Source organism: Salvelinus fontinalis, chromosome 1 (assembly GCF_029448725.1).
Source record: "Salvelinus fontinalis isolate EN_2023a chromosome 1, ASM2944872v1, whole genome shotgun sequence".
NCBI lineage: Eukaryota > Metazoa > Chordata > Actinopteri > Salmoniformes > Salmonidae > Salvelinus > Salvelinus fontinalis.
In genome coordinates, this window is record NC_074665.1 from 69,029,712 (window position 1) to 69,052,666 (window position 22,955).

The window sequence follows — 22,955 nt, forward strand, 5'->3', positions numbered from 1 at the left end:
TGACAGCTTTGCACACATTTGCCTTTCTGTCAACCAGCTCCATGAGGTAGTCACCTGGAATGCATTTCAATTAACAGGTGTGCCTTGTTAAAAGTGAATTTGTGGAATTACTTTCCTTCTTAATGCGTTTGAGTCAATCAGTTGTGTTGTGACAAGGTAGGGGGGTATACAGAATATAACCCTATTTGGTAAAATACCAAGTCCATATTATGGCAAGAACAGCTCAAATAAGCAAAGTGCAATGACAGTCCATCATTACTTTAAAACATGAAGGTCAGTCAATCCGGAAAATTTCAAGAACTTTTAAAGTTTCTTCAATTGCAGTCGCAAAAAACATCAAGCGCTATGATGAAACTGGTTCTCATGAGGACCACCACAGGAATGGAAGACTCAGAGTTACCTCTGCTGCAGAGGAGTTACCAGCCTCAGAAATTGCTGACCAAATAAATGCTTCACAGAGTTTAAGTAACAGACACATCTCAACATCAACTGTTCAGAGGAGACTGCGTGAATCAGGCATTCATGGTAAAATTGCTGCAAAGCAACCACTGCTAAAGGACACCAATAAGAAGATACTTGCTTGGGCCAAGAAACATGAGCAATGGACATTAGACCAGTGGAGTCCAAATTTGAGGTTTTTGGTTCCAACCGCTGTGTCTTTGTGAGACGCAGAGTAGGTGAACGGATGATCTCCGCATGTGTATTCCCCAACGTGAAGCATGGAGGTGTTATGGTGTGGTGGTGCTTTGCTGGTGACACAGTCAGTAATTTATTTAGAATTCAAGGCACACTTAACCAACATGGCTACCACAGCATTCTGCAGCGATATGTCATCCCATCTGGTTTGGGCTTAGTGGGACTATCATTTGTTTTTCAACAGGACAATGACCCAACATGCCTCCAGGTTGCGTAAGTGCTATTTGACCAAGAAGGAGAGTGATGGAGTGCTGCATCAGATGACCTGGTCTCCACAATCCCCCGACCTCAACCAAATTGAGATGGTTTGGGATGAGTCGGACCTCAGAGTGAAGGAAAAGTAACCAACAAGTGCTCAGCATATGTGGGAACTCATTCAAGACTGTTGAAAAAGCATTCCAGGTTAAGCTGGTTGAGAGAATGCCAAGAGTATACAAATCTATCATTAAGGCAATTATTCTACAATGTAGAAAATAGTAAAAAATAAAGAAAAACTCTAGAATGAGTAGGTGTTCTAAAACTTTGACCGGTAGTGTATATATACAGTTGCAGCCAAATATATTGGCACCCTTGCACTTTAAATACATTGAAACTTTTAGATTTTTCAACATTGCAGAATCAATTTTAAGTTTAGAATTTTTATTCGGAAAATAAAGACAAATGGAATGGACAAAATTATTTGCACCCAGGAGCTTGTACTTGGTTGCACAACCTTTGGCCAAGATAACTGCCAACAAATGCTTTTTGTAGCCATCAATGAGCTTGCTTCACCTTTGTACTGGCAATTTGTCCCACTCTTCAGCAGCAAACTGCTGTAATTCTTCAATGTTTGAGGGATGCCCTCAACCAGCTGCTGTTTTCTGCTCTTGTCATAGGTTATGGATGTTATTCAGATCTGGACTCTTCGCTGGCCACTCCAGAACAGTCCAACATTTCTTCCTGAACCATTCCAGGGTTCAAGAAGAAAACATAATTGTAAAGAAAATAATTATAATAGATAAATACAGTAATATGAGATCTTTATGTAAAACATTTACATTTGACATTTTTGTCATTTATCAGATGCTCTTATCCAGAGAGACTTAAGGTCAGTGCATTCATCATTAAGATAGCTCGGTGAGACAACCACATATCACAGTCAAATATAAAGGATACACATATTCCACTCCAGCTAAACTATGGATATATAGCTTTTGCAACAGAAAACCCCATCTAAAATCAATTAATAAAAAAATCTGAGAACGGTAATATTTTACACACACATGAATAAGCAATCATTTCTGATGGGAAAAAACTACTGTGAAAAATGTGTGGATATAGTGTTTTGGAAATAACTAATTCTCATTTTCTAAATTAAAATTGTAAACTTAAATTTACAAAAATATAATTTGTTTGGCAATGTTGAAAATGCAATAACATGATTTGGTGAACAATTTGTTTTTCCATTTCAACTTATTTAAGAAGAAATATGGAATTATTTAAGAAAGGTGCAAGGCTGCCAATATATTTGGCCACAAATGTATATACTGTATATATATAGGCTTTACAAAGGCTTCCAAACTTGCAGTGACTACAGGGCAAAACAGACCAAAGACATGGCCAACACTCAACCATTAAAGGTTTGCGGCTTGCTACTGTACCACTCGGGGTTGGGGATAATCAGTTACATGTAATGTGGTTACAAAAACACTGTAACTGTAATCAGTTATGTTACCAGCAAAAATCAGATTACAGATACTTTTGGATTACTTTTAAATTCAGAAAGGAAGTTTGCAGAAAAAATACAATGACACCGTTCTGTTTTTTCAATAACATTCAATTCAGCATTGAAAAAAGGTGCAAGTTTTTAAAGTTGTTCCACCTAAGTGAGTCTGACCAAAACCACCAAGCACTATAATGACTAACCAAATGCGTATGAGGGATAATTTTTGTCTTTTTCCAAGTCATCAAACAGTTACTGAAAGTAATCAGATTAAGTTACTGAGTTTGGGTAATCCAAAAGGGATGTTACTAATTACAATTTGGGGCAGGTAACTAATTACATTTAGAAAGTAATTTACCCAACCCTGCTACCACTCCAATCTGTACCCTATACACATTTAATTGTTGTGGCACTACTACCACATATCAGTTAAATTGGTACAGCAATCTCAATCACGGTTTCAACATATGTAGCATCTTACAAGGCACGCATCAAACTATGTTAATGAGCCAGAAACAACAATACCATGCACCCACTAGTGGTCAAAAGGTTTTTGGTTCTCCAAAAATATGGTACAGTACTGTATTCTTTAGGGTGGAATTACAGTACCATTTGAAATAAGACTTCTTTGAAGTAATATACAGTCGTGGCCAAAAGTTTTGAGTGACACAAATATTAATTTCCACAAAGTCTGCTTCTTCGGTGTCTTTAGATATTTTTGTCAGATGTTACTATGGAATACTGAAGTATAATTACAAGCATTTCATAAGTGTCAAAGGCTTTTATTGACAATTACATGAAGTTGATGCAAAGAGTCAATATTTGCAGTGTTGACCCTTCTTTTTCAATACTTCTGCAATCTGCCCTGGCATGCTGTCAATTAACTTCTGGGCCACATCCTGACTGGTGGCAGCCCATTTTTGCATAATCAATGCTTGGAGTTTGTCCACCCGCCTCTTGAGGATTGACCACAATTTCTCAATGGGATTAGGGTCTGGGGAGTTCCCTTGCCAGGGACCCAAAATATTGATGTTTTGTTCCCCGAGCCACTTAGTTATCACTTTTGCCTTATGGCAAGGTGCTCCATCATGCTGGAAAAGGCATTGTTCGTCACCAAACTGTTCCTGGATGGTTGGGAGAAGTTGCTCTCGGAGGATGTGTTGGTACCATTCTTTATTCATGGCTGTGTTCTTCGGCAAAATTGTGTGAGCCCACTCCCTTGGCTGAGAAGCAACCCCACACATGAATGGTCTCAGGATGCTTTACTGTTGGCATGACACAGGACTGATGGTAGCGCTCACCTTGTCTTCTCCGGACAAGCTTTTTTCCGGATGTCCCAAACAATCGGAAAGGGGATTCATCAGAGGAAATGTCTTTACCCCAGTCCTCAGCAGTCCAATCCCTGTACCTTTTGCAGAATATCAGTATCAGATGCACTCACACCTGCCTGCTTGCTGGACTTTCTTGGGCGCCCTGAAGCCTTCTTCACGACAATTGAACCGCTCTCCTTGAAGTTCTTGATGATCCGATAAATGGTTGATTTAGGTGCAATCTTACTGGCAGCAATATCCTTGCCTGTGACGCCCTTTTTGTCCAAAGCAATGATGACGGCACGTGTTTCCTTGCAGGTAACCATGGTTGACAGAGGAAGAACAATGATTCCAAGCACCACCCTCCTTTTGAAGTTTCCAGTCTGTTATTCGAACTCAATCAGCATGACAGAGTGATCTCCAGCCTTGTCCTCGTCAACACTCACACCTGTGTTAACGAGAGAATCACTGACATGATGTCAGCTGGTCCTTTTGTGGCAGGGCTGAAATGCAGTGGAAATGTTTTTTGGGGATTCAGTTAATTTGCATGGCAAAGAGGGACTTTGCAATTAATTGCAATTCATCTGATCACTCTTCATAACATTCTGGAGTATATGCAAATTGCCATCATACAAACTGAGGCAGCAGACTTTGTGAAAATTAATATTTGTGTCATTCTCAAAACCATGACTGTACTGTTAAAACATGGTTTCATTGGAATTTACTACATAATTTACCAATTACGCCTAAAATCACCCAGAGTGCATTGGGAGTTATGACAATTTACTGTAAATACTTATTAGGGTACATTGCTGTTCGTTTTATTGTATAATACTGTAAAAACAACCATTTTTAACAGTGTAAGAAAATATGAAAGAACGTGGCGCCGGTAATATGGGTCATATCTTTTTGAACTGTTGTGGCTAGAAACAAGTCGGTTTCTCTGTAGTAATGGGGAAAACATAATGGTCACGAATCTGTGCTCAGTTTATTCACTATGACACCCAGAGGCTGCGGTACAGCGAAGCCTAATCATTAAAACAATTATTATCTGGGTGATTTCTTTCTTCTCCTTTTTTACTAAAATAGTCTGAGCTTCATGTGTCTCACCCAACAGCATGAGGTTGGCGCCTGAAACTGAAAATATGACTCTACAGTAGGTAGAGCATGGTGCTTGCAACGCCAGGGTTGTGGGTTCGATTCCCACGGGGGGCCAGTCCAAAAAAAAAAAAAACTATGAATGTATGTACTTGTAAGTCGCTCTGGATAAGAGCGTCTGCTAAATGACTTAAATGTAAAATGTAAATGTAAATAAACTAGAGTAATTTTTATAAGAGGCTTCCAATTACAGTTAATAACTTTTCAGCATTTTACCCATAATGCAGTGCAATCTACAGCATTCATTCTGTAAAACACAAGGTGCATTATACAGTGTTTTGCTGTTAAAATTACAGAAAAGTCCTACAGTGTATATTAATATGTATTCCAGGTATAGTTGACCTAAGTGTGCCGAATGTAAACTGTGTGACGGTTTACTGGAATACATACAGTTATATGTGACAATATATTTCAGATGGCTATATCTAACTTGAAAAAGTAAAGTCACTTTACTGTATGCATCTTTTGCTTTCAAGTCTGTCACTTTATGAGAGCGTCAATTCAATCAGTACGGTGTGAAATACAGTGAGCTCCAAAAGTATTGGGACAGTGACAATTGTTTCGTTGTTTTGGCTCTGTACTCCAGCATTACACAATGACTATGAGGTTAAAGTACAGACTGTCAGCTTTAATTTGAAGGTATTTTCATCCATATCGGATGAACCGGGTAGAAATTATAGCACTTTTTGTACATAGTATTGGGACAAATTCAAGTAGTAAAAAATTAAGTATTTGGTCCCATATTCATAGCACGCAATGACTACCGTACATCAAACTTGTGACTTTACAATTTTGTTGGATACATTTGCTGTTTGTTTTGGTTGTGTTTCAGATTACTTTTATGTTAAATAAAAATAGAATATGTTTCTGAACACGTCTACATTAATGTGGATGCTACCATGGTTAGGGATAGTGAATTGTGAATGATGATGAGTGAGGAATTTACAGACGCACAAACGGCATACCGCCAAGTCATGCAAACCTCTCACCATTACAATGACAGTGGAGGTTAGGATTTTTTTGGTGGGTATGATATTTATGCCTCTAACTTTGTCACTCATTATTCACAATTCATTCAGGATTATCCGTAATCATGGTAGCATTCACATTAATGTATAAGTGTTTCGAAAACATATTATATTCTTATTTAAAATATAAGCGACTCCAAAATGACACAATACGTTATTTACCATTAATTTCTATTGGGTACAAAATAATCTGAAACAACCAAAACAAACAGCAAATGCATCCAACAAATGTGTAGAGTCACAAGCTTGATGTAGTCATTGCAAACTATGGATATGGGACCAAATACTTTACTTTCTACTTCTTTAATACACACAAGTGAATTTGTCCCAATACATTTGGTCCCCTGAAATGGTGGGACTATGTACAAAAAGTGGTGTAATTCCTAAACGGTTCACCCGATATGGATGAAAATACCCTCAAATTAACCAAATTAGCCTCAAATATAGTCATTTCCTATAGTGCTGGAGTACAGAGGCAAAACAACAAAACGTGTCAATGTCCCAAAACTTTTGGAGTTCACTGTATAATTTAAAAAAATCTATTTCTAATACAAATGCATGAGTCCTTTTTTTCACATTCATCAAACGAAAATTGTTTAAAAGCTTATTTTACATATCGTTTATGTCATGTCCATTTTTCAGTAAATATATTTATGCTAATAATCCCATTGGAGTCAGTTTATTGATGTAATAAAGCCTAACTGCTAGGAGTACTAGCTGTTAAATAGCTTGTTTTTCTAATGTTAAAGAACTCCATAACTGCCCAGCCTACTCTCTCATGTCAGAAAGTTAAAAGCATGAAAGTAAACCCATCTGGTGTTTTTCTCTGTGAAGAACTAATCCAGCTTTTACCACCATGGTCTCTACTGGTAATGGAGACCAACCACAAAACCACAAGTGTGTTTCTGTGATCTGAGAGTGTGTGTGATCTGAGAGTGTGTGTGATCTGAGAGAGAGTGTGTGTGTTCTGAGCTCAGAGAGGCACGGAAAAATGTGGCCCCCAAACCACAGATTACACAGTACTCGGGAGAGCGAGAGAGAGCGACAGGGGAAAAAATAATACCAATCATGAATGACTGAGAGGGAGAGTGTGTGTGTGGGTGGGGATGTCTGAATATGTGTCTCTGTATAGAAGTGCCAATGTCTGTCTCTCAGTCTGTGTATGTGCGTGAGTCTGCCTCTGTGTGTGCATGTAAATCTCATAGTTGTGCGTGTTTGTGCATTTGTGTGTGTATGTGAGCTCAGCAATGTGGGCTGCATTAGAGAGAGTGAAGTGTTAATGTGAGGGGGCAAAGCGTGTGAAAAGAGGCCCGTCTGTCTGAAAGCTCTTAGTGCTGGCCTGTCATACCACAGTCTGTCTAGATACTGGGAGGTCCTGTCAGGGTGCATGTGTGCGTGCGTGTGTGCACATGCGTGCATTTCTATGTGTGTGCGTACTGTTACTTGCGAGTGTATAGGTGCGTAAAAGCGTTTGTGTTTATGTGCCTGTGTGTGTGTGTGTGTGTGTATCTCTGATGACTTTAAGCCATCTCATTGTACAATTTGTTTAGACTTGTCATTACATGATCGGGGGGGGGGGGGGGAATTCCCTTACTGTGGTATTGTTGTCGAAGACTGGTTTAGTCCAGTAGACATCCTGTTAGTATTGTGTGGAAGTGCATCTTATTCAATTCATCACTGGATTTGGCATCACCCTCACATCAACTGACTAAATGAGTGAGTGGACTAAGTAAGGCCTGCGTCTTTTGAACATTGAGGAAGCCTCTGGTAATCTGAACTCCTGTGGGGAGAATTAGGGGACCAAATTCTAACCTCAATATGTGCAGTTCCTATTGTGTAGTTCAACACATTGATATACTATAAACCGACGTTGTCCTCCTGTGTGCGCTTGCGTCATCCTCCAAAGGAACCACAGACCCAGCTGCATCTAGCTCTCTCAGGAACCACAACAGGGCCTGGTGGTGGGGGAGAGACCCCAGCAGTGGGGCCCCTGCCCTGGATCAAAGGAGAGTGGAGGGGGGTATATGTGTGAATAGGGGGAATAGATTGGAATAGGGTGCAATTTAGGATTCAGATGGGAATTTGGGATTCCCATCTGTGGGAATAGGGTGCAATTTGGAATTCAGACTAAGTAAGCTTCATTGATTGAAGCGAAGGGAAGCCATTCCATATGGGCCCTGGTCAAAACTAGTGTACTATATAGGAAATATCCATAACCTTAAAGCCAATATTGCATACTATATATCTCCTCTCCCCTTCAGTAGGAATAGCAGAGGAACAAATATGCCCGTAACCCAGCCAACCGTCCCGCGTCAATCCCAATACGATCCCCCCTCTGGTTCTCATCTGCGTCTCACGCTGAATACCGTCCCACTCTGACTCCAGTCCTTAGCTCCAGTGCGGGCTAATGTAATCTAAAGATGTCTGGACAGAATGGGCAATTTCCTGTTTCAGGAGGAAGTCCTTTTGTCTGGCGCTCCTTACCTGTCACCTTCATTTGGACTCAATGGGACCGCTGCTCTCTCTGCTGGCTGGCTGGACCCTACCTGGAGAGAGGTGTGTGTGTGTGTGTGTGTGTGTGTGTGTGTGTGTGTGTGTGTGTGTGTGTGTGTGTGTGTGTGTGTGTGTGTGTGTGTGTGTGTGTGTGTGTGTGTTTCCCAGTCACCTTCAGTAAGACTCTCGTTTCTGAGATGACTTCTGGCTCCCTGCAGGCGTGTTGCGAGCGCTTGCTGTCAGGAAATTATGCTGCATCAAGAGCACACACACACAGAATAGTCTTACACTCTCTCCCTCTCTCACACACACACACACACACACACAGGTCTTGGATGACACTTGGGTCAGCTGTCGAGTGCTCAAGAGAGATGATACTGCTGTGCTGATGAATGCTGGGAGTCTGGGGGATGCTACCTTTCTGGAAGCTACAGTGGGTTTCCTCTCCTGATTAGGGCTAGATGCAATCTGTTGAGATTGAGGAAATTCAATCTACAGAAATCATTGGCAATCAACTATTTAAGTAAGTGGAATGAAGGGAAATACCTTGAAAGGAGGACAATGGAAGTTCAGTAAAAAGATTTTTATTGATTAAAAGCCCAATCATTTTAGAATGAAAGCTTTCGTCAGGGTGCTTAGAAAAGTTAAATGGCAGTTGACATGCATCCAGATCCTTCTGCTTGGCTTTCAGAGAAGTGTATGGCTAGATTAGCATGCATTGTTATCATGCCCATTTACAGACCATTCATCCCTTTCACTGATCCCTCTTCATGCAGAACTGTTTACCTCTCGGATATACAGTATACTCTTATATATAAATATACCTCTCAAATATGATGTAAAACATGTACCTGTAAGACCCTCTTATCTGAAATATAGCCCACCTCTCATACAGTATAAGACCCTCATATTTCATATCCTGTATTTGAGATATACAGTAATATTCTTGCCTTTGGCTGTAAAACAAAGAGTGATGGAATTCGGTTATAGTGAGAAAGAGAGGAATATCCTCTATTATTCCCAGTTTTGTCTCTCTCTCTGTCCCCCCCTCTCTCTCTCTGCCATCTGATCCACGGCATTCTTTCCAGCCGAATCATCCCCTGGTGTCAGTCTCTTTTATATATACACTTCTCAAAAAAATAAAGGGAACACTTAAACAACAGAATGTAACTCCAAGTCCATCACACTTCTGTGAAATCAAACTGTCCACTTAGGAAGCAACACTGATTGACAATAAATTTCACATGCTGTTGTGCAAATGGAATAGACAAAAGGTGGAAATTATAGGCAATTAGCAAGACACCCCCAATAAAGGAGTGGTTCTGCAGGTGGTGACCACAGACCACTTCTCAGTTCCTATGCTTCCTGGCTGATGTTTTGGTCACTTTTGAATGCTGGCGGTGCTTTCACTCTAGTGGTAGCATGAGACGGAGTCTACTCAGGTAGTGCAGCTCATCCAGGATGGCACATCAATGCGAGCTGTGGCAAGAAGGTTTGCTGTCTCTGTCAGCGTAGTGTCCAGAGCATGGAGGCGCTACCAGGAGACAGGCCAGTACATCAGGAGACGTGGAGGAGGCCGTAGGAGGGAAACAACCCAGCAGCAGGACCGCTACCTCCGCCTTTGTGCAAGGAGGAGCACTGCCAGAGCCCTGCAAAATGACCTCCAGCAGGCCACAAATGTGCGTGTGTCTGCTCAAATGGTCAGAAACAGACTCCTTGAGGGTGGTATGAGGGCCCGACGTCCACAGGTGGGGGTTGTGCTTACAGCCCAACACCGTGCAGGACGTTTGGCATTTGCCAGAGAACACCAAGATTGGCAAATTCGCCACTGGCGCCATGTGCTCTTCACAGATGAAAGCAGGTTCACACTAAGCACATGTGACAGACGTGACAGAGTCTGGAGACGCCGTGGAAAACGTTCTGCTGCCTGCAACATCCTCCAGCATGACCGGTTTGGCGGTGGGTCAGTCATGGTGTGGGGTGGCATTTCTTTGTGGGGCCGCACAGCCCTCCATGTGCTCGCCAGAGGTAGCCTGACTGGCATTAGGTACCGAGATGAGATCCTCAGACTCCTTGTGAGACCATATGCTGACACATGCACATTTGTGGCCTGCTGGAGGTCATTTTGCAGGGCTCTGGCAGTGACCAAAACATCAGCCAGGAAGCATAGGAACTGAGAAGTGGTCTGTGGTCACCACCTGCAGAACCACTCCTTTATTGGGGGTGTGTTGCTAATTGCCTATAATTTCCACCTTTTGTCTATTCCATTTGCACAACAGCATGTGAAATTTATTGTCAATCAGTGTTGCTTCCTAAGTGGACAGTTTGATTTCACAGAAGTGTGATTGACTTGGATTTACATTGTGTTGTTTAAGTGTTCCCTTTATTTTTTTGAGCAGTGTATGTGTGTGTGTCATCCCCTGGTGTCAGTCTCTTTTATATATGTGTGTGTGTCATCCCCTGGTGTCAGTCTATGTTATATATATATATATGTGTGTGTGTGTCATCCCCTGGTGTCAGTCTCTTTTATATATATATGTGTGTGTGTCATCTCGTTGTGTAAGTCTCTTTTATATATATATATGTGTGTGTGTGTGTGTGTGTGTGTGTGTGTGTGTGTGTGTGTGTGTGTGTGTGTGTGTGTGTGTGTGTGTGTGTGTGTGTGTGTGTGTGTGTGTGTGTGTCATCTCGTGGTGTCACTAAGTGCTCTCATACTGTCTCTCAGACAGACGCCTAATTGCTGCTTAACATTTGTCATGCTTCATTCTCTACACACACGGAAACATAGAACAATGCTCTCCCTCTCTCTCCCTCTCTCTCTCTTTCTCTCTCTCACACACCCCCTGACTCCCAGGGGAGGTTTGGAGTGATGGAAAGAATGAGAGGGGGAATAGGAGGAGTGAAAGCAGGAATGACGTTTGGTTACGGTGGCCTAGGGCCCCTGATAAGATTGGAACCACATTGGAGACTGCATGCATAGGGAGACTGGCAGGAGAAGGGCTTTGGTGTGCAGCCAGTCATTGTTATGGTCACAATGTGCTTTCTATTCTATACATTCATCCCAAATGGCACCCTATTCCCTATATAGTGCACTACTTTTGACCAGAGCCCATAGCACTGTGTAGGGAATAGGGTGCCATTTGGGACAGTCTATACATTCTCTACTGCTTCTTCTCAAGACTGCTGTGATATGATCAGGTGCCAATTTAATGCAGGATTCTGTGTAGAGGAATCGTATGCATTATGCATAGTTCTATTCGCTACAAACCCTTTAGACTGTGTGGGAATATACAACAGTACACACACTTGCACAAACACACATTCACCTATACACCTATACACCGATACACGCACCTACACAGAAATGTTAATCTGCGTGGTAATAATGTATTCACTGAAGCTGTAGGCTTAATGTGTGAATGGTTTTATCCCTCTCGGAGTGAAATAGAAACCTGCAACTAACCTTAAGCTGCTGTACAGGGGGTCTACTAGTGTCACTTTTTCCTGGCTATCTTGACCTGGACCTGACTTTTGTTCTCCATTTCAGCAACTGGATGAGATGTTTTTTAACTGTTTTAATCAACTATAACTATCTATAACTAGGATGCTTTATAATTGTAATAATCAACTGTAACTAACTATAACTATGATGCTTTATAACTGTTATAATTAATTACAACTAATTATAACTATGATGTTTTATAACTGTTATAATAAACTGTAACTATGATGCTTTATAACTTTTATAATCAACTAACTATAACTATGATTTATAACTGTTATAATCAATTACAACTAATTATAACTATGATGTTTTATAACTGTTAAAATCAAATTACAACTAATTATAACTATGATGCTTTATAAGTGTTATAATCAACTATAACTATGATGCTTTATAACTGTTATAATCAATTACAACTAATTATAACTATGATGTTTTATAACTGTTATAATCAATTACAACTAATTATAACTATGATGCTTTTTAACTGTTATAATCAACTATAACTATGATGCTTTATAACTGTTATAATCAATTACAACTAATTATAACTATGATGCTTTATAACTGTTATATTCAACTATAACTATGATGCTTTATAACTGTTAATCAACTATAACTGATGTTTATAACTGTTATAATCAACTATAACTATGATTTATAACTGTTATAATCAATTACAACTAATTATAACTATGATGCTTTATAACTATTAAAATCAACTATAACTAACTAAATGTGATGCTTTATAACTGTTATAATCAATTACAACTATGATTTATAACTATTAAAATCAACTATAACTAACTATAACTATGATTTATAACTGTAACTATGATGCTTTATAACTTTTATAATCAACTAACTAACTATGATTTATAACTGTTATAATCAATTACAACTAATTATAACTATGATGCTTTATAAATATTAAAATCAACTGTAACTAACTATAACTATGATTTATAACTGTTATAATCAATTACAACTAATTATAACTGATTTATAACTATTAAAATCATCTATAACTAACTAAATATGATGCTTTAACTGTTATAATCAACTAACTATAACTATGATTTATAACTATTATAATCAATTACAACTAATTATAACTATGATTTATAACTTAAAATCATCTAACTTTGATGCTTTATATAATCAACTATAACTATGATTTATAACTGTTATAATCAATTACAACTAATTATAATTATGAAGCTTTATAACTATTAAAATCAACTTTAACTAACTATAACTGATGCTTTATAACAGTTATAATCAACTATAACTATGATGCTTTATAACTGTGTTATAATGAGTGCATTTTGTTCTCTATTGCAGCAACTGGATGAGATGTGGCGGGAGCTGCGTTGGATCACTGATGCCCTGCAGTGTGCCCGCTACAAGCAGCCCCGTGGCGGTGTGCCCATCACCAGCCTGGTCAATGCCAGCGAGCCTGAGTCAGACCAGGGGGCACAGAAGAGTGACTCAGCATCCTCTACCATGGACTATCTACCCACACCATCACCATCACCTGAGCTACGGCGCAGGAAGGATGTTAGTGGTGAGGAGAATGCACACAGAGAAAGACACACACACTGTCTTGGCTGGCCATCGAAGACGATGATGACGATGCTCCTCTTGAGGATGGGGTTGTATGGGTGTGTTCGCCCTTCTGGCGCTGGTGCCACTTCACACTTATAGATCCAGTGCATACAAATACACAGACATAAACATACACATTGACAGACATTTGCCCACCTCCTCACTCTCAATACACTGCAAGTAAGTCAGGAATGGTCTTTATCATAAGCTAAACACATACCCCCACTCTATAATCATAGTTTGTACTGTGTCTGTGTGCAACGCTATTTTGTACATGGACTGTATGTGTGTTTCTTACCCGTCTGTCTTTCTGTCTCCTCCCTCAGACTCCCAGCTGGGGTCAGATGAGGACGGTTGTTCAGAGGTGTTCCTGCCGACAGACAGTGACTACGACTCCAGCGAAGCTTTGTCCCCACGCGAGCTGGACCTGCTCTACTCCCCCCCACAGGACCTATCCCAGCAGGCCGTGCACGCCCTGGGAGGCAGCGCTCCCGACGTACTACAGATACACGAGCTCAGGTACGAGAACGACCTCTAACCAATGTTCCCTGTAAAATGTTTTTGGCACTGAGCAAACTTCAGGTCTGCTGAGTGTAAATATGAATGTTGTGAAAGTTCTGTGCAACTTCCGGTGCGCATTTACTGTGAACACTGAGGCTATACCTGCTTTATGTTACAGTTTTAACAGTGGCCAAGTAGACTACTGTGGCTATTTGATCATAATGTAGGCCTACCAGAGTGGCCTACCATCAAAACAATGGCGAAAAATGCGTCCCACAACATTTTAACATGGAAAAAGCTGTTCTATCATTCAGCCTACAGTAGCAGCAAATGTGTGGTGTTCAATATAGGCCTACATTCCATGAGACTTTAAAAAATAACATGCAGGGCTTGACATTAACCTGTTTATCCACTTGTCCTTCAGACAAGGTGTTGACAGTTTGATGCAAGAAGCCACTTTACAAAATAAAATGTATTATTATTCCCATACCATTATTACAGAGAATCAGACAAATTATGCTACCCTCAGCCTATTGGCTACTTAGCTTAAAATACAACACTGCTCCTTTAAGACATAAAAAAAAGCTCTTTACCTGACTCACTTTTCACATTTTGTGCTCTTGTAGGAAGCAACCACTTCCCCATTGTTGACTAGAAATTTGCTATAACTGGGCTAATAGCTCACTAACTAACAAAGAATATGAACAAATGTGCACACGTGGCTACATGCAGCTCTCACAATGATCTCAAAACAAGCCATCTACTCACTACCGCTCATGCTGTAAACAGAGTCCAGTTCAATACGAATGGCACAGATTCTACTGCAGCTCTGATTGGCTATGGTGCACCGGTCTGTGTGTAGAGTACTTGCCTGAGTCGTGCCTGTCAATTCAAAACAATCCAACTCCAATGTGCTCTGCCTACAAGAAAATCTCTTCCACAGTTATTTTTGCGTAGCACATTTTGTTTCTGTATGTTACATTGAAAGTGGCTAATATTGCGTTGATTCAAGCACAATTCCCACAATAGATCGAAACATTGATAATGTTAACTAAAGGGGAAACTCTAGAAAGATGAGTGAAGCTTCTCTGTGCATGCTAATATTTATTCTGGTAACATTGCCTCTAACCCTAACCTTGACATACTGCAAATACACAAGCTCAGGTACGAAAACGACCTCTAACCCTGACCCTAACCTTGACCCTGACGTACTGCAGATACAAGCTCAGGTACGAGAATGACCTCTAACCCTGACCCTAACCTTGACCCTAACGTACTGCAGATACACAAGCTCAGGTAGATATAGAGCTGTCACTCTTGTCCTGTCCAGTCCACTTGTGTCCACGAAAACCTCTTCCTTTCACTCTCCCCCAGCCCCACATTTCCCCACCACCTCATTCTCCAAAGATTTGTCCTTTTCCCTCTCTCTGCTTTCCTCTACTATCTCATTTCCTCCTATCCCCCTCTCTTTTTAATAGCCTTGAATAGAACCTAACAAATCGTATTTTTTATTTTCCAGGTACAGCATCTGCCAGCCCAAAGACCTCGCTCTCTCCCCCGCCTTCCCCCTCTCCCCAGGCCCAATCCTCTCCCCCGCCCCACCCCTCTCACCTGCCCCCATCTTCCCTGAGACCACTCTATCCTGCTCCAAAACCCTGGAGGGTCTCTCCCTCTCCAAGACAACCCAGGACAAGCACTCCTTCACCCCGTTGCGGCCGCTTGCCAACCCCCCAACCAAGCGGAAGCTGCTGTCCCGGAGCCACGGGGCCACTGGGGCCCAGGTGGGTTACTTCAGCGGGCCCCAGCGGTGGCTCAGGGGCCACAGCGACAGCCACACAGGGTCCCTGTCCGAGGGGGTCTATACCAGGCAGAGGGACCCAGACCTGCCCACCCTGCCCCTGAATCTCCCATCACCTCAGGAGGAGATATATGCTAGTCATGCTTCCTGTGTCCTGGAGGGCCGGAGGGGGGGACAGAGGGAGCCCAGGCCCCATATCAGGACTATCTTTGTGGAACCGTGTAAGGAAACGTCGCCTGAGAACAGGGGCTGTGGAGAGGAGGAGAGAGGGATGGAGGGAAAGGGAGGGATGGAAAGAGGGGCAGGGGTGACAATGGTTTTGGCAGAGGAGGGGTCAGGAGAGGAGGGGTATGAAGGAGCGAGAGCCCAGGATCTGGACTCAGACGACCAAACAAATGCACAGGTGTCAGAGATCCTCAGCAGCAAGCTCTAGGATTAGACAATGGTTCGGCAAGGCACTCCAGGATTGGACAATGCTCAGTAATATGCTCTAGGATTGGCCATGTTCAGCATTTGACAGTGGTTCAGTAATAACCTCCAGGATTGGACAATAGCTCAGCAACATGATCTAGGAGTGGACGGGACTGAGTAACAAGCTTTTGAACGATTGGACATCGGCTAATTGATGACAGTTGGTCGGAGCGATGTTGTTTTGGTGCGTTGCATCCACTACATATCCCTCATCCCTGTGTCCAAACTGATAATGATGCCCCTTTTCCTGTCTGTTTGTCTCTGTGTGTGTTGTTGTGTGGGTCTATATCTTTCTTTTATCCCTTTCTCTTTCTATCGATCCTTCAAATGACTGTGGACAGGCATGCTGAACAGACTCTGAGCTAGTGCATGTTTCTCTCTGAGCTCATGCACGTGTGTAGCTCACAGACTAGACAACCCTTGCTCTCTCTGTAGAATGTACTAGAGACTCAGGTTGCTGGCCAACTGTCTGAACTGTTAACTCAGAACCAAGCCAAGGCTCCAACTGTTATGACCTATAATTAATGCACCATGACGTCGCTGTCGGATCTAAACGTCAACTCAAAAAAAGAAATTAAATGTATTTTCCAAATAACGAACATACAATTATGAAACTTCAGAAGTATTTTGAATACATTTTCTTTGTCCTAGAGTCATGAAAGGCAGTTACTGCTTTCAGCACATATAAAACATGAAAATTGGCAAAAATTGTGTTACAAGCTTTTCATCCGACAGCGACGATGAATTTAAGCACTGCTTTACCTATACCTCTGCACTTGAAAGTGTGTTGATGACCGACAATGGCTTGAAGTTACTATTTCAATTGATGAGTATTCATTATACATTGACACCTTACATGAACTCAGCAAAAAAAGAAACGTCCTCTCACTGTCAACTGCGTTTATTTTCAGCAAACTTAACATGTGTAAATATTTGTATGAACATAAGATATGACAACTGAGACATAAACTGAACATGTTCCACAGACATGTGACTAACAGAAATGGAATAATGTGTCCCTGAACAAAGGGGGGATCAAAATAAATCAAAAGTAACAGTCAGTATCTGGTGTGGCCACCAGCTGCATTAAATATGCCTCCTCATGGACTGCACCAGATTTGCCAGTTCTTGCTGTGAGATGTTACCCCACTCTTCAACCAAGGCACCTGCAAGTTCCCGGATATTTCTTGGGGTAATGGCCCTAGCCCTCACCCCCCGATCCAACATGTCCCAGACGTGCTCAATGGGATTGAGATCCGGGCTCTTCGCTGGCCATGGCAGAACACTGACATTACTGTCTTGCAGTAAATCACGCACAGATTGAGCAGTATAGCTGGTGGCATTGTCATGCTGGAGGGTCATGTCAGGATGAGCCTGCAGGAAGGGTACCACATGAGGGAGGAGGATGTCTTCCCTGTAACACACAGCGTTGAGATTGCCTGCAATGACAGCAAGCTCAGTCCGATGATGCTGTGACACACTACCCCAGACCATGACGGACCCTCCACCTCCAAATCGATCCCTTCTCCAGAGTACAGGCCTCGGTGTAACGCTCATTCCTTTGACGATAAACGCGAATCCGACCATCACCCCTGGTGAGACAAAACCGCAACTCGTCAGTGAGGATGACTTGTTTCCAGTCCTGCCTGGTCCAGCGACGGTGGGTTTGTGCCCATACGGGACGTTGTTGCTGATGATGTCTGGTGAGGACCTGCCTTACAACAGGCCTACAAGCCCTCAGTCCAGCCTCTCTCAGCCTATTGCGGACAGTCTGAGCACTAATGGAGTGTTCCTGGTGTAACTCGGGCAGTTGTTGTTGCCATCCAGTACCTGTCCCGCAGGTGTGATCTTCGGATGTACCGATCCTGTGCAGGTGTTGTTACACGTGGTCTGCCACTGCGAGGACTGTCAGCTGTCCATCCTGTCTCCCTGTAGCACTGTCTTAGGCGTCTCACAGTACGGACATTGCAATTTATTGCCCTGGCCACATCTGCAGTCCTCATGCCTCCTTGCAGCATGCCTAAGGCACGTTCACGCAGATGAGCAGGGACCCTGGGCATCTTTCTTTTGGTGTTTTTCAGAATCAGTAGAAAGGCCTCTTTAGTGTCCTAAGTTTTCATAACTGTGACCTTAATTGCCTACCGTCTGTAAGCTGTTAGTGTGTTAACGACCATTCCACAGGTGCATGTTCATTCATTGTATATAGTTAATTGAACAAGCATGGGAAACAGTGTTTAAACCCTTTACAATGAAGATCTGTGAAGTTATTTGGATTTTTACGAATTATCTTTGAAAGACAGGGTCCTGAAAAGGGGAGGTTTCTTTTTTTGCTGAGTTTATTAGAAGTGTGGACACATGATACAAGCCTTATGTTTCTCTAGGTTTCTCAGCATGGGTTTATAGGCATTTCCCCAATAACAGTGAATGTATTGTCATGGTTTAAAGTTGGTTTTCTGCAGTAATTAATTCTGTTTCATTATCATCATGCTAAGCTGCTTGATTCTATTTGGTTATTTTGTGGATCTGTTATAACAAGAAGTCAACCAGAGTATCATTCAGAATGACAGGAATGTTCTTCATACACTAAAACAGTAACTTTTCCCACTTTTCTCAAACTATGAACATAATCTGACGACCAGCCTTCAATATCTGCATAGTATACAGTAAGAAGTAAACAGTTTTGAATCCGAAAGTTTACTGTCGATTTACACTAGTTGCCCCCGCGCCTAGTTCTGACGAGCCCATCGTTAAGAATACTGATGATAACGACAATACTAAACATTCCACAGCAAGCTGCAGTGAATTCCAATATCATAGCCTCTATATCCCTGTAAGTATTTTTGTACTCTTTTTTAATTTTTTATCATAACTTGCTATTCAGCATTGAATGCCTACCATTCGTATTGTACTTGAGTCAAATGATGTATTATTTGTTGGCATGGACTTGTTTTGTGTGGACTCTAGCTTATGTCCAGTTTGAATATGTGCCCCCCTTGGTTTGGCTTGAGAAGGTCAAGGGTTAGAGGTTAGCGGTCATGGTTGGTGGGGTCAGAGGTTAGGGACTTGAGTTACACAAAAACAGTCTGCACTTTGCATCCTGGACTTAAGTAGCCTTGTTCTTCTGTTTAGCCAGAAAGTGATTTGTGGTTTGAAGTTATGTTTCTATGACACTTTAAGGGTTGTTTTAAACTAAGTTGAATCATGAACACTGTAGCTTTGTGTTCTTATCCTATGTTCTCTGGTACAGAGTATTATACCCTCTATAGTAGTATTACTCTATATTACTCTCTAGAGTATTATATTCTCTGGTAGAGATGCATACAGAGTATTAGAATCATGTTATTAAAGTAACATTTCCAGGACCAGCTAATGATTGTGGTCATATGAGGTTTAACACATCATGGACTATATCGGACTGAATTGCACTTTCAACATGTCTTGTTTTTTCATTTGATTTCTATGATACATCAAGCTAATTCCCAAACAATACCTTAATGGTTTTATCAAAGCCACGTTGCACGGGTAACAGGGATACCTTGAGCTAGCTTTTCACTATTTTAACATTGCAGGTGATTATAAAACCTCATTCAAATTTGATGTACTGATCGAGGGCAGCTTTATCGGTAACTATTGTAAAACAAATTGTTGCATTATTGGAATCTTAATATGACTTGTTGAAGTGTATTGTTGCATCAACAGGCCGGTTGGTTTTCCACTACACAGTATATATTTGCAACAATGTTTTTATCATATGTAGCTAGGCTAGTAATTATTGTATTCTCACTTGACAGTGTATAAGCCACCTTTGCATTTACAGGCTGTTGTAAATGAGTACTGATCGCCTACGAATAGCAAGTGTAATAGGGGATTAAAACATGTGTTTCACAGTATGTATCCATTCATAGTTAATGGACTAATAATTACAGTAGTTGTTATAAGTAGATACGAGCTGTAAGGAATGCTTATAACTAGTCTCATAATGCTCTACGAGTGTTATAGAAGGCACTATAATGCATTATTAGGCCACACAGGTGGTTCATAGATAATGTATGTGTCCCAAATGGCACCCTATTCCCTTTAGGGACTATAGGGCTCTGGTCAAAAGTAGTGCAATATAGGGAATAGGGTGCTATTTGGAACGCAGACAGTGTTACACTCACTTTTATTTACAGTCATGTCGTCTTTAAACCACCTCCAAATGAACAAATGCATTAATGCTATTGTTTTAAGTGTTGGGCTTTGGGTTTGGGTGTAGGCCTACTACCAAATCTACCAGTTAATGTATATTTCCTCAGGAGTAAAAGCATAATTTGTCTCTATGAAATATTGAATATTACTATTTTATTGTCCTATTTATTTTGCTATCTATGTCTCTCCACTTCCACCTATTTCTATCAGTCATTAGGCTATTAGTTTGTGGTCTATCAAGTGACTAGGCCTCATCAGATCATTGTCAATGCTTTTATAAAATGTGCACATAGTGAGTGGGCCAAAATCAAGAGGGGTCATCATATCTGTATATTTTTGCATTTCCTGATTAAAATGTATGAACTATCATAGCTTCTTAAATGAAAATAAGGCTAATATGTTTGCAGTTGGGGTGAAGAAGTCCTAAAATCAACAAAGTTCCTGTAATGGTTTGATTATTTTCTTCCTGGCTTGTTGCAATGCTATCTCTGTCTAGGGCAGGCCTACCTTATGGCGGCAGATGGATGTGTTTGACCAGTTTAAATAATAAACCTTTCCCTTGTGGATGTTGTGTACAACACTGCCTCTGTATCTCACTCTTCTCTCACTGCATTGATTAGTGAAGCCACTTCAAGTAGTGCAGACAACATACTGTACAGTATACCATCCTTTATTGGTGATTCTACTTTACTCTAGTGGGTAATAGTACTTTATCAGTCTGTAGAAAGCCAGAATGGATCTATCTATCCCGTAGCAGCTCAAGAGAGAGTACTGTGTGTTAGTGGAGTTCTCTCACCTTCTTCTACCCCTCCTCTCACCCCCTAATCTCCTATCCTCCAACTCACTTATTTCTCAGTTGACTACATCTTGGATCTGTTCCAGCTGATAGTTTTTAATGGCTGTCAATGTCCTGTGCCCATGGCGATAGAGTACAATGGAGTAACGCAACATCTCAAAGGCCTCCAGATATCAACATTGGGCTGAAGGCATGGCAACGGGTATCTATGGCAACCACACAAAGGCGCTGTGTGCGGTCCTGATCTGCAACATTTTGTGATGAGAAAGATGGAGATGGAGAGAGGGGGCTGGATAGAGAGATGGGGGGGTTGAGAGAAAGGAACGGGGTGGGGTGGAGAGATGAAGAGCAAGATAATGGATGCAGATGTATTATTGACAGGTATTGTCTGCTGCCAATGGCCATGTGGGAAGAGAGGGAGAAATGACTTCATACAGCATTGGGATTATTCAAACATTTTTGCATTAATCCCCAGGAGATTGACTTAAAACATAATTAAAACAGCAGCACAGATAGTAAATTTGGAGGTAAGAGATGTATGGTTTGCTGTTCTGTTTTTATCCATCTTATATTCAAAAAGCCACAAGTAGAACTAGAGTATATTGGACAAAAATATAAACGCAACATGTAACAATTTCAAAGATTTTACTAAATTACATTTGACATAAGGAAATCAGTCAATGTAAATAAATTCATTAGGCCCTAATCTATGGATTTCACATGACTGGGAATACGAATATGCATCAGTTGGTCACAGATACCTTTAAAAAATGTAGGGGCGTGGATCAGAAAACCAGTCGGTATCTTGTGTGACCACCGTTTGCCTCATGCAGTGTGACACATCTCCGTCGCATAGAGTTGATCAGGCTGTTGATTGTGGCCTGTGGAATGTTATCCCACTCCTATTCAATGGCTGTGCGAAGTTGTTGGATATTTGCGGGAACTGGAACACGCTTGTTGTACACGTCGATTCAGGGCATTCCAAACCTGCTCAATGAGTGACATTTCTGGTGAGTATGCAGGACATGAAAGAACTGGGACATTTTCAGCTTCCAGGAATTGTGTACAGATCCTCGCAACATAGGGCCATGCGTTATCATGCTGAAACATGAGGTAATGGCGGCGAATGTATGGCACGATAATTGGTATCACGATCTCGTCACAGTATCTCTCTGCATTCAAATTACTATTGATTAAATGCAAATGTGTTTGTGGTACATAGCTCATGCCTGCCCATACCATAACCTCACCGGCTTAAGGTAGAGAAATAAACATTAAATTCTCTGGCAACAGCTCGGGTATGCATTCCGGCATTTGGCATGCCTCCTCAAAACTTGAGACATCTGTGGCATTGGGTTGTGTGACAAAACCTCACGATTTAGAGTGGCCTTTTATTGTTCCCCGCACAAGGTGCACCTGTGTAATGATCATGCTGTTTAATATACGATCATGCTTTGTGATATGGTACACTTGTCAAGTGGTTGGATTATCTTGGCAAAGGAGAAATTCTCACTAACAGGGATGTAAACAACATCTGAGAGAAATAAGCTTCTGGAGCGTATGGAAAATGTCTGGGATTTTTTAATTTCAGCTCATGAAACACGGGACCAACACTTTTCGTTTATATTTTTATTCAGTGTTCATTTATGTTAATTGAGTGTGATGCAAAACCCAGGCTGGCAAAACCCTGGATCATTGTTA

General features: G+C 41.3%; 1 protein-coding gene across 1 annotated transcript in view; it reads left to right on the forward strand.

The window, feature by feature from the left end:
- Positions 1-21,038, forward strand: part of ankfn1 (ankyrin repeat and fibronectin type III domain containing 1) — a 232,680-nt gene extending 211,642 nt beyond the window's left edge. The window contains exons 23-25 of the mRNA XM_055931431.1: positions 13,237-13,459; positions 13,827-14,019; positions 15,521-21,038. Coding sequence (XP_055787406.1) covers positions 13,237-13,459; positions 13,827-14,019; positions 15,521-16,232 — 1,128 coding nt within the window. The 3' untranslated portion in view covers positions 16,233-21,038. The remainder of the gene's footprint in view (positions 1-13,236; positions 13,460-13,826; positions 14,020-15,520) is intronic.
- Positions 21,039-22,955: the final 1,917 nt, after the last annotated feature.